The sequence below is a fragment of the Dipodomys spectabilis genome, unplaced genomic scaffold (assembly GCF_019054845.1).
Source record: "Dipodomys spectabilis isolate Male_0828 unplaced genomic scaffold, ASM1905484v1 ptg000071l, whole genome shotgun sequence".
In the NCBI taxonomy this organism is placed as follows: domain Eukaryota; kingdom Metazoa; phylum Chordata; class Mammalia; order Rodentia; family Heteromyidae; genus Dipodomys; species Dipodomys spectabilis.
The window spans coordinates 2760378-2773334 of record NW_024870748.1 but is presented as its reverse complement, the minus strand read 5'-3'; the positions used below and the strand labels follow the sequence as shown (position 1 = coordinate 2773334).

Sequence of the window (12957 nt, the reverse complement as noted above, 5' to 3'; positions counted from 1 at the left end):
AGCACCAGCACGCACGTGGTATTCAGGTAAGGGGTAGGTTTATTCAGTAGACCTGCTAGGACCAGGCAAGGTTGGCACTCCACGTGGCTGAGAAAGGCCTGGGAATGAGAGAGAGCTGGGAAAGAGAGGAAAGAGCTAGAAAAGAGCAGAGAGAGGGGTAAGAACAGTAGCACTCACGTGGTATTCAGGTATTCAGAAGACCTGCTGGGACCAGGCAAGGTTGGCACTCCACGTGGCTGGGAAAGAGAGAGGAAAGAGCTAGAGCAGAGAGAGAGCAGACAGAGCTAGAAAAGAAGAGCAAGAGCAAGAGAGCTAGAAAAGAAGAGCAAGAGCAAGAGAGCTAGAAAAGAGCAAGAGCAAGAGAGCTAGAAAAGAAGAGCAAGAGCAAGAGAGCTAGAAGAGCAAGAGCAAGAGAGCTAGAAAAGAAGAGAGCTTCTGGGCCTGGGCTAGGCCTTATGTACGGTATGGGCGGGGAAAGGTGTGGCCACATCAAATTCAGATGTGACCTCAGTGGATGCAGATGTGACCTCTTCCAGGTGTCCCAGTTGCCTAGGTAACGCAGGTACTGGGTGGAGAGTTTGCTGCCAGGAGGGTGGAGTCTGCTTGCCATCCAGGGGCGGACCTTACATTCCAGCCTTTTAATAATCATGAAATAGGGCGCGGATTCTCTCTGGCTACTTCCTGCTGAAAAGGGGCGTCGACAATAGGGGTAAAAGGCTGGAATTTGGTCCCCTCCCAGAGAAGACAGTGAGCAGCAGCTGTCCCTTGGTGGCCTGAGTCCTTAGATGAAATCTGGAGAAGTCTCATGAGCATTGAGGGGCTGGAAAAAAAATACTAGAGAGCAAATAAGTGGCAAGAGGAAGGACTTGAGCTGAAAATGTTGTTAGAAATGTCCCTAGGTACTTCTGACATCTGGCTACTAGGTAGAGAAGTCAGGGGACAAAGGCAAGAATATAAATTCCTGTTCCATTAATAGGTAGACAGGTATAGACATTAGATGGGCAGGTTTCTTACTTCTACTGACCTCCCGGCTCAGGTTAATTTTGAAAGGGCAGGCACAAAGTAGCTGATGTGACATTATCTCCTCTTACTCTTCTCCACGTTCCCTTGTTTCCCAGACTGGCTGAGTCTAGGTGCTCGTTGCTGGGATGGCTTGTCCCAGTTGGTATTCAAGATTTGAACTCAAGGCCTGGGTACTGTCCCTGAGCACTTCTGCTCAAGGCTAGCACTGAACCACTTTGAGTTATAGTACCACTAATATTCAAGGAGGTTTGAACTCAAGGCCTGGGCACTGTCCCTGAGCACTTCTGCTCAAGGCTAGCACTGAACCACTTTGAGTTATAGTACCACTTGCAGAGTTTAGCTGGGAGATGGAGTATTAGGGATTTTTTAGCCCGAGATGGCTTTGAACTGAAATCTTTGCCACAAAAGCCCTTTATTATTTCCAATTAAAGCAACAAGGAGATCAAGTAGAATAAGTAGAGCTTACCTGGTCCTTAACAAGAATTGCCAACAAATATTCTGAAATGACAAAACTCATTAGATGTGATGATAATTTTAGCACAGATAGGCCCAGTATTTTAGAACCACGTAGTCAGTAGTAGAATACACAACACAAAACACAAAAGGCAAAACTCAAAACCTAAAATTTTGACAACGTTTAGACATCTTTGCTAACAAAGCACATCGGATTGTTGGGCCTCCGTTACCAGGGCCTGTGAAAAGAGCAACTTGTTAGCAAGGCACTTTAGAATAGATGGATGGAGTAGTAAACTTAGTGGAAGGTTAAGGGTCACATGAGGCTAAACCCTTAACCCACCACGTGGCCAAGATGGCAAATTCAAGATGGCGAATTTCTGAAAGAATGAAAAGAAAGCCTGAACAAATAGACCAAGTCTACATTGGCTAGCCTTTGAGAGGGAACCTAGAGGGCGGTCCCTGGGACCCAGCCTGCGTCGCACTCTTCAAGGCACAAACCAAAAAGTTGTAGAAAAAAGGGTAGAAAGTTGGACATGAATGGCAGAGAGAGAACAAAGACAGCCTGAAATTAAACTTCTGACCATTTACCATTGCAGTAGCAAAAACTGTGTACTTCTGAGAACGGCATAAAATTAGGCTCTCTGGCTTTCCAGGGAGCGCAGGAGGCATTTCAAAGGGGTTTCACGGCTCAGGCGTGATTCGTAGCACCCCATTAAATGAGTAGAGTCAGTCTGGTGAGTGAAGGAGAGCTGACCAGGCAGAAGCGGAGTCCCGACTTCCCCCAGAGCCCTCTAGAGAGAGCAACAGAGAACCGTAGAGAGTAGCTTCACTCACCAGAGTAGAGAAGTGGTGTGGACGTGGATGTGAAGGCAGCAATGGTATAGATGTGCTGATTCTGCCGCAGACAGACTGGTTCGCAAAAGGCCGTCAGAACTGTGGGTATTCCTCAGAGCAAAAAGGGAAGAACAAAAAAAGAAAAAAGAGGAAAAAAACAGAGAAATCCCAGCTTTCCTGACTTTAAGCCTTTATCCGAGTCACGGCACCATTTATGTTATTTATGTTAGGTTTTTAAAAAGAGGTAACCGAGTAAAAACTGCACCAGCACGCACATGGTATTCAGGTAAGGGGTAGGTTTATTCAGTAGACCTGCTGGGACCAGGCAAGGTTGACACTCCACGTGGCTGGGAAAGGCCTGGGAATGAGAGAGAGCTGGGAAAGAGAGGAAAGAGCTAGAAAAGAGCAGAGAGAGGGGTAAGAACAGTAGCACTCACGTGGTATTCAGGTAAGGGGTAGGTTTATTCAGTGGACCTGCTGGGACCAGGCAAGGTTGGCACTCCACGTGGCTGGGAAAGAGAGAGGAAAGAGCTAGAGCAGAGAGAGCTAGAAAAGAAGAGCAAGAGCAAGAGAGTTAGAAAAGAAGAGCAAGAGCTAGAAATGAACAGAGAGAGAAAGAGCAAGAGAGCTAGAAGAGCAAGAGCAAGAGAGCTAGAAAAGAAGAGCAAGAGCAAGAGCTAGAAAAATGAACAGAGAGCGCCCGGGCCTGAGCTAGGCCTTATGTAGGGTATGGGCGGGGAAAGGTGTGGCCACATCAAATTCAGATGTGACCTCAGCGGATGCAGATGTGACCTCTTCCAGGTGTCTCAGTTGCCTAGGTAACGCAGGTACTGGGTGGAGACTTTGCTGCGAGGAGGGTGGAGTCTGCTTGCCATCCAGGGGCGGACCTTACAATGGTGTAGGATGAAATGAAGAATAAATACAGTGATAAAACATTTCTATTTCTTTATTTGGACGACATAGCTTGGATCTTTCGTGGAATCTTCAAATATCCTTAAAAGAATTCTCACCTTACTGTTATGGACAATATCATAGCCTTTAACATAATCATTTTTACATGAACACTTTATAATGCAGTCTTCATTGTGGGTGGAGACACAGGTTTTCTTGCTATTTATTTGGACTTGGAATCTAGCAGAATTTCTCTTCTGGCTGGCCTCACACCTCAGTACTCTTGATCTCAGCATCTTGAATAGCTAGGATTACAGGCATGAGCCACAAGTGCCTGGCTAGTAATGAGATCTGCTTTTTTTTTTTTCATTGAGCTGTCACTTATTTTTAGGCTTTTATAGTTTAAATAATGTATTATTATGGTTAGGTAGTTGTACAAAAGACTTTCCATTTATTTTATCTTATTGTAAAGGTGATGTACAGAGCGGTTATACTTACACAAGTAAGGTGATGAGTACTTTTTTGAGCAATATTACCCCTCCCTAGTTTTCTCCCACTTTCCCTCCCCCCTTGCCATTTAACAAAACAGTTTATGAATACAATATATCTTGATGAATGTCACCCCTTAATGACCACATATCAGTATATTCTAACAATGTTTGTTTTGTGTACAATCCCTGAATGTGGCATATAAAACCAAATTCAATAAAAATAAATTTTGTGTATATGTTCAGAATATAGTCACTGAACCCAATGAATATGAAAATGTTAAAATAGTCATATTATTTGCATCCAGCCATGTCTAGGTATAGATATAGGAAATCTCAGTTTAAAGGGTACAACTATGTCAGTGTCTATCATCAATTCTTTGCTTCATGCTTTACCTTCCAGGTAGCCTGACCTCTTTTTGAACTAAGCTACCACCACTTAGTGTACCATCCTTCAACACAGCCTATCTGCCATTGGTTTTCCCTGCTCAGCAGTTGATGTCTGTGTTGTAACCTATAAATAGAGTGTTTAGTTCAGACTAAATTGGTGGATATTGGTAAGACTGTGATAACTATAGCACTGCACAGTGTGATATGATTCATGGCTCTCTGAATTTTATTCTGAATTTGTACAAGGAAAAGTGTTCTGATGTTGGAGAATATGATCCTCTTGGGCCTTTTAATAGGCTTCAGCAAGGCAGGTGATTAAAAGATCATTTAAACATGAATATTACAAAAGGTGTACCTTACTGTTCTGCTGTTGATAGTTTACAAGCAAAGGATTAATCTATTTCACTTACCTATAATTATACAGAATTTCTTCCAAAAAGAATTCAAATTCCAAAATCACATTTTTCATTGATTTCCTGCATATTATATCCTTCTTTTTGGTTTTTCCACCCTTGAGCTACAATCAGAAAAGTGAAATACCAACTAAAATTATAATAATCAATTTTAAATATTCATAACTAATTTGAGAGATAGTAAAATGGACAGGCTATTTAGTGATATATATTACTAACAGAGAGATGCCTTCTTTTCTGATGAACAAGCCCTAAAAGGTTAAAGGTGGGAAAATATTCCATCTGCTTATTATAAGAAGAATTTTCCTTCTCTAATATCAAATCACTTCAACTAGATTGGTTTGCTATTTTAAATTATGATCCACATGGTCACTCCCATGTTGTTATCTCTGTTTATCTACCCCATCTTAACTTTAATATGCAGTTTGAAAAGATGGGATCATCTTTAAAAGTAATTTTCATAAATGGCTTATGCACATGTGCTCTAAATATTCAATATTGGTAGTAGTCAGGAAACTTCCACAACAAAGCTTCATAAATTTCTTTTGATTTAGCGAATTTACTGAAAATTTAAGTAGCATTAGTATTTAATATACAGTGCTAGAGAATGAGGAAAAAATACGTTTCAGAATTCCCCGAAGCTTCTCTATATAAGTTGGTAACCATCAACCAGTTTTTTCCAGATTTTTTTAAACAAGAATATTTCTTTATTAAAATCTGTTCTCAGCACCTAAAAGTATGCTTCGTTGACCCTACAATATTTTCCTTGCTTTATGGCATTATTTACACTACAAAATGGTGCATTTTAAGATGTGTTGACACTCTAATGAAGATAGTTGAATAAACAACATTAAATTTAAAACAGAAATGTTTGTATAAAAATAGTTGGTTAAACTTCTGCCCATTGGAGTTGTTTTTCAGTTCTAGGACCCTAAGAGTTAAATATATAATCAACCATTTGGGTACCAAATTGCTTGGTCTTACATGGATAAAAGTAACTTTCAATGAAAAATAAGGTCCTCAGTTGGTCATTTATTATCTCAAAGGGCGTATTTTATTGTAAATGTCAATTCCACAAAATTATGTGTCCTGTAATACATAATTATGTTCAGAATTGCATTTGAAATCTATTATTAACAGTTAACAGTGAACATTCTTAAAATAGTTATTACTCTTGGCCTTAACACAAAAAGCAATAATGGAGGTATTTTAGGGAGTTAAAAGCTGCAAGGCACTGGCCTCTGAATAAAGTCACTGCAGGTGTATTTCTTAATGGGCTGTTAATTTTATATCAAGTGAACACAAAGGACAGAGACCATGTGTGTTTTTAAACTGTGTGATGTGGGGACAGAGTTGATGGTGGAAAAATACAAAGGTGGTATGGAATGAGGCCAAATTGAACTTTCCCTCCTGAGGTATAATCCCCCTTGCTTAAAATCAAGGCAAAATAATTCTTTTTTTTCACTTGTATTCCTTTTCTCCCTACTATTAGAAAACAAAGAATTCCATAGAAATGTGTGCTAAATGAGGACCTAAATAATTAGAAAGTATAACAATAAAGAAAAATTAATGTCTGTCAAAATTCAACATCCCACATAGATTAGCTACTTTTGGGTATCTTGAATATCTTATTTTGCAATTAGCACTGTCTAAATGGCTCAGACACACAAATGTGAGCAATTTTGATTCATGTCTAATTTTCATGGATCATGCAACATGGGAATCACTTGGGAATTTTCAAAAAGTTTCTAACTCCAGATCTACTCAATGTTTTAAAAAGAAGCCCCCGTTCTTATATACATTGTTTGAGAAATGCCATTATAGACTCTTCCTTTCATTGCTTCTTATCCCTTCCTCTTTCCTCTACTATAAATTATTTTTCACTGAAATGTACCTTTTCTACGTGAGCTGTCTGTCCTTACCTTAAATTCAGGTCATTGTGTCATTTTAGTTGACTCTGTTCTGTAATTCCTATTTTGTTTTTGTGACTCTGTTTCCTAATTCATTCCATATTCTACATCAAGATTACTTTCTCCATTATGCCCAAAAGTTTTCTCTCTTGTGAAAAAAATAAGGCCGTGCTCATACTACACAAGTACTCTACCACTGAGGTATAACCACAATAGTCCCTCTTCTTAAAAACCTTTAATGACTTTATATCCTTTTCTGAATAAATACCTTTGATATCCAAGGCACTGTAGAATGTGATATCATTCTTTCCCACCATCCCTATTTCCAATTCAATTTATGTAGACAAATACCCCACACCTTTACTTTACACTGCCCCTTCTCTTCATTTTAGTCCACAGGTCCGGTTCCATGTTCTAACATCCTTTCTAGAAGCTCTATTGAAATCGTATCATTCTGCTTGTAAAGTTCATGTTCAGTATTATGCCCTATACTAACCAGTTTCGATTCATTAATTCAATAAATATATATCTAAAACTTAAATCCTTTGCCTGCATTTACCTCCATCCTTCTAGATTCTGGAGATAAAGAAATGAGCCCGAAGATAGGAACACAAGAGGGCTTATCTTTCTTGCTGTTATTTTTAATGTACTATGTGATTTTTTTGCTTTTTTTTGTATGTTCTTCCCTGGTAGTATAAACCCTGTTTTCACTGTATTTGATTCTGGTGCCATGCATCTTGTATGTACATTTTTTCTGATTTGGGGAGGGGAAGGGAAATAACAAAATGCTGAAATAAGGATGCAGGTAGGCCCATTGTAGCAATGAGATGTACAAGACACTACGTTGAAAACAAACTTTACAACTTTGGTGGGGAGAGGGAGTAGTTGACGAGGTGGGAAGAGAAGGGATGGTAGAGGAAAAACAAAGGAGGTGGTAACAATGCTCAATAAGAAATATACTCATTACCTTACTCGTGTAACTGTAACCCCTCTGTACGGTATCTTTACAATAAAAATATATATTTAATAAAAATGAAATCAAACAACCATTATCCTCGACTTCATAATGCTTGCCTTCTACTGGGGGTAAACACAGTAAACCATAAATAATGAAGATATATGTTATATTAGATAGTGAAAAGTGCTAAAAGTAACTAACACACACTTTCACTTGTGGGATACCCAGAGAACTTATTTTTCTTCACAGTGTGGTTATTTGTATACATATACCTTTTCCTCAGTGATTTTCAAAGCTCCTTGAGAGCAAACTGCATCTTATTCATCTTTGTAACTCTTGTAGCTACCAAGACAGAACTCAGTAAATAATGGTTAAAATGAATCAAATTGATTGAAATAAATGCAATAGGAATTTAGGAGAAAGAAGAATCTGACATAGTACTTGGTCAGAGAAGGCTCCTTAGAAGCTATTTAATTTGGACAAGACCTTGAAAGATGGGTGGTGTGGGGAGGAAGAAAAAGCTGAGCAAGTGTTTTTCATAGATCTGTTCTTGAAAAGCTGAAAAAGAACATGTTGCTTTATATAAAAAGATTAATCTGTTATGTAATTTTCTCTGCTTTTCAAACCAGTGTTTCAGAAGGGACGAGCAATTGACACTGGAGAAGTCGACATTGGCGCACAGGTTATGCAGACCATTCCACCTGGCTTATTCTGGCGTTTCCAGATTACTATCCACCATCCTATATATCTGAAATTCAATATTTCTTTAGCCAAGGACTCTCTTCTGGGGATTTATGGCAGAAGAAACATTCCCCCTACACATACTCAGGTATTTGATATAATAGGTATTTTCTTAAACCCCTTTAGAGGATGGTGGGTTGAACAATTCAGTTTGTGATTTATGGAGTGTGTAGGAGTCAAAAGTGATAGAAACAAAAAAAAATCATTGTAATGAAGAACTTTCCAAAATACTCACACTCAAACTAATGAAAATAAAACTAGTATGGAGAAATAAAAAATACATTTAGCAGAGCAGTTTCAGGAAAGCAGGTTTAAGAAAATACTCTAAACTCTATCCCGGCTTCCTGAAACAGAATGATCTTGAGTTCACAGCCCTTTCATCTTAGCTTCACTGCCTTCACCCTGTTCAGTGGTTCGGTATATCCTCACCTGCTTGTTCAATGAAGGAATGCACATCAATCAGACAGTTGTGGGAGATGAGATGAAAAGGCAGGTTGTGTCTTACAGGTATAAATTTTTCTATGAACGATAGTTCATAACTCCAACATGTAAAAATTCTATAGTTTACATAGCCCTTTTATAAACTTAAGCCACCTCGTTTCTCTTGTTTTATTTGCCTTATTTCTTCCTTACATTAAACCATTTGAAATTTTGATTTATCTAAGAGGTATGAAAAGAAATATATATCTAGCTTATACTTTTTACTCCAACACACACTACTAGAGTCAAAACCTTACATTCTACCTAAGAATAAACAAGGAATCAGAATGCCATTCAAACATGATTCTTAGGAGATGAATTTGCAAAGAAATGTGCAGATTAGAGTAAAAGCAGTCCTTTGAATATTTAGATCTGTAACCACAAAGGCAGTAAATTATGATGAATGTTCTTAAATTTTTGACTGTTTACTTATTTATTTTAAAAAGTAAAACTGATTTTAATTTGTAAAGGTCACATTTCTAAGCAGAATATGTGTTTTCCACTTTCATCTATTAGGCACTTCAGTAAAATGTCAAGATTCTCTTATGTAATAATAAATATTTTTCTTGTCTTTTTTTACTTTTACACAACCATTTTGAATAACATTTATAAAAATAGCATTAATTTTTTTCAGAATTAATAAATGCTTTTGATAGTAAATATACTTAACGTTTACTAATCTTCTTTCTCACTTTGCAGATTCCCAAAGCAAAGGTGTATTAAATAAATCCATTGAAATTAGAGATGGTTATCAGTCCAAAATAAAAGTAGTTCAGGTCTATATTTGTGTTTATGTTTGTTCCAGTTTGATTTTGTAAAGCTAATGGATGGCAAACAATTGGTGAAGCAGGACTCCAAAGGCTCTGATGATACCCAGCACTCTCCTAGGAACCTAATTTTAACCTCGCTCCAGGAGACAGGTTTCATAGAGTATATGGATCAAGGGCCTTGGTATCTAGCATTTTACAATGATGGAAAAAAGATGGAACAAGTATTCGTGTTAACTACAGCAATTGGTAAGCTTTTTTTGGCTATTGTTTTGCACTTAGAGTAAACTAAAAAGACATAGATGATAAAAAGTAATACAGGTGTTGTTTCAACTTATTGTTCCTTCTACCTTAAACTTCTTACTCAGGATAGGTAACTGAGAAAAGCCACTCTTATGGTTCTCATTGATGTTAAGTGCTGGCTAAGATTTTTTATGGACACATATTTATTTAAAGTCATATCATCTTGGTTTACATTTTCTCTTGTTCCATCATCCCTTTTTATTTCTCTATTTAACAAGGAAAACAGGAAGAGTTGAATATTCCCTCTTGTGTTTTCTTTTTGCCTTCTTTTTCTTTTCCTTTCTCAGATTTTTTTTTAAAAAAAATTCTCCCATATTTTCTTCTAATCCAGAACATTTGCCATTTATATTTTTATATGTTCTCAACATGAATAATGACTTGGGTAATATTATTACCAAGACTACATAGATGAAATAATTTGGAGAAGGAAATAAATGAAAGAAGCCTATTTCTTATTATTAAATTATCTTATTAAAAAAGAAAATAAATACCCTTTAAAACAGAAAAAAAAACCCTACCAATCAATGCAGTCCTTTAGAACAACTGTATCTAGAACCATTAAGGCATCAAAAAATTCAACATAAAAAAGTTAGAGAAAAATATTAAGGATAATAATAACTTGAGTCATTTAAAGCCCTTTCTTGCAGAATTTTTTTTTAGTTTGATAATCATCGCAATGGCTCTTTCAGTGAGCTCAGGGCTTTTTAAAACATTTTCTTTGTAAATACAATGCCTATACACACTTTTATTCTCTGTCACCTTAGTTAGTCAAAGACATCTCAGTCTTTTGTCATTTTTAGTAAATTCATTCCCCATAACCCTTTGTGTGAATAAAGCTGAGCACTTTAGCAATTTTAGAATCTTGAGGGTAAATAGCTCATAGACACAGTATTATATTGTGTGAATTTCTCTCAAACACGTCTTTAAAAAAAAAGGAAAATATTTTACAGCTGTCAATTTTCTAAGCAAATCTCACCATTTTTATCCTTTAGTTAACCTGCTCAGCCATATGTTTAGGAAGACGGTGTTGACTGTTAATAGATATACCATCTGCGCTTTATAACAATTATGTTCTATTTTTATTTGATTCCGAAGACCTTGAATGTGTAGAAAATGGTATCCCAGCCATAAGATTATTAAAAGCTTTCTTTTAAAGTAATCAGAAAAGCTGTAAAATTGTACTAATGATTTATTTTTTTCTCTAAAGAAAAATTCCACTGATCTTCCAACTTCAAAAGACAAAGAATTTGTTAAATTAGTTTTTAAAATATTCACTCATGTCACTCTTTTGGCACACACAATACATCTCTTCAAGTTATCACACTGAAAATATCAAAGCCTAATTTTGATAATATGAATGATATTAAATCATAAGAGATATTTTCTCCAGAGAAATTAGAGAAACTAAAAGATACAAAATATTTGTGAAGGATTTCTTTCTTTTGTTTAATATTTCAGTTCAAGTTAAAAACACTAACCACACTATTAACTTTTTTGAAAATCAGTAGGCCCAGAAATATGCTTGGAACTTCTTCCTGTAATTTACCTCATCCCAAATGGATCACTAGCTGTGAGATCCATTTCTGTCATCCAGATATCAAGCTGTCAGTTTCACAAACAATTACATATTTGCCTCTTGATTCTGAGGTACAGTTCTTTTTATTCTGTATTGTTCTTTTAATAATAGAAGCAACAGAATGATTCTCCTACTGTCCCATTTAAAGAAAATTCAAATAAATTTCTAAAAATATTCAAAGGCATGTAAATCATTTATCCTTATTTTTCCATTAGATTTTTTATGTTCTTATAGTTTATCTCAGAGTGAAAAGACATTAATATATGTCTTTAAACAAGTAAGGCTTATGTGAATATGTTATAAATGCTGATCATCCATCTCTTTCAGAATGTTAAAACCAGTGCATTGTGGCTTTTTGGCCTACTACTTATGAGGATGGGAATAAAATTAACAAGTACTATTGTTAATGTTAAATGGCATATATATATATATATATATATATATATATAATTTTTCAGTAGTATAGGCAGAGTAGTCAATAGTCCCTGATCACAAGCATCTTGCTCCATAGCATGATAATATATGCCACATAAGAGGGATAGTTTCTCAAACAATCTACCAGACACTTTACATTCAATTAGCTTATTGGATTCTCATCAAAATCCTGAGAGCTTACACATAGTGATTCTTAAATTACAAATAAGAAAACATAGACTTGGGAAGAGTAAATAAATTTCACAAGGTCTGTCAGTCAACAAGTGACAAAATTGAGATTTGACAGCCAGTATGTCTGATTTCAAAGCACATGACTTTTTTTCCCTTTTGTCTTTTTTTGGGGGGGGTCCAGTCGTGGGGCCTGAACTCTTGGCGCTGTCCCTCAGCTCTTCAGCTCAAGGCTAGCATTCTACCACTTGAGCCACAGCGCCACTTCCAGCTTTTTTTTTCTTTTTGCTTATGTGGTGCTGAGGAATTCAACCCAGGGCCTCATGCAAGCAAGGCAAGCGCTCTACCACTGAGACACCTTCCCAGCCCCAGAACATGACTTTTAACCTATGTTCATTCCATAAAATTACCTGTTACATTATGCATTTCCTCCTATGAGAAAAACTACCAGAAGCAAAACTATCCCACTAACATAGATGTGAAAACTTCCTCTTGTGTTATATAAACAGGGGTTTAATCATGTCACTTCAAAATTAATAATAATAATGAACTAGAGTCTCAGAAATGATTGTGAAATAAGCTTTAAAAGATAGAAGGTGATACCTACTATAGACCAACCTAAACAAAAACTTTCTTTTTGTTAATAGGTAGTTTTGCTTTACTACTATGTTCATCTGCCTCTGACTCTCCAAGCTGTCTGAATATATCTTTGATACCCAATGGAAGTGAAAGCTTCCTAAACCTTTTTTATTGTTTTTTCTTCTCATTTGCATAACCGGATTTAAGCTCTGTATGGCAGTGGGGACCTAGAAGTGGCTTTGAGATAAGTTAATAAGATGTAGAGGTTTTTAAACCTTAATTTTGTAGCACATGTTAGTTAGCAGCTATTTTCAAAGTAACAAATCTCCGAAGTCAGCTTCTATAACATTGTCAATAGGTTCTTGTTTAAAATGAAATTCAACATACTGACATTTGAAAGCTTTCTTCATGTCTTCTTATTACCCAATCAAGACAGGAAGAATTCAAATATAGATTCAAGAACTGCCACTATTACTTGGTTCAAGAAATCTAGATAAGTAGAAAAGTAATCACTTCAACTCTAAGCAAAACCCAAGTTGCTTTTT

The 12957-nt window shown here is 36.5% G+C and overlaps 1 protein-coding gene across 3 annotated transcripts in view; it reads left to right on the top strand.

Moving 5' to 3' along the window:
- The window catches only part of Tenm1 (teneurin transmembrane protein 1), a 599693-nt gene that overhangs the window by 329964 nt on the left and 256772 nt on the right, over nucleotides 1–12957 (top strand). For all 3 annotated transcript variants that reach the window (XM_042682396.1, XM_042682395.1, XM_042682394.1), the window contains exons 7-8: nucleotides 7993–8192; nucleotides 9390–9600. In XM_042682396.1, the coding sequence (XP_042538330.1) occupies nucleotides 7993–8192; nucleotides 9390–9600 (411 nt within the window). The remainder of the gene's footprint in view (nucleotides 1–7992; nucleotides 8193–9389; nucleotides 9601–12957) is intronic.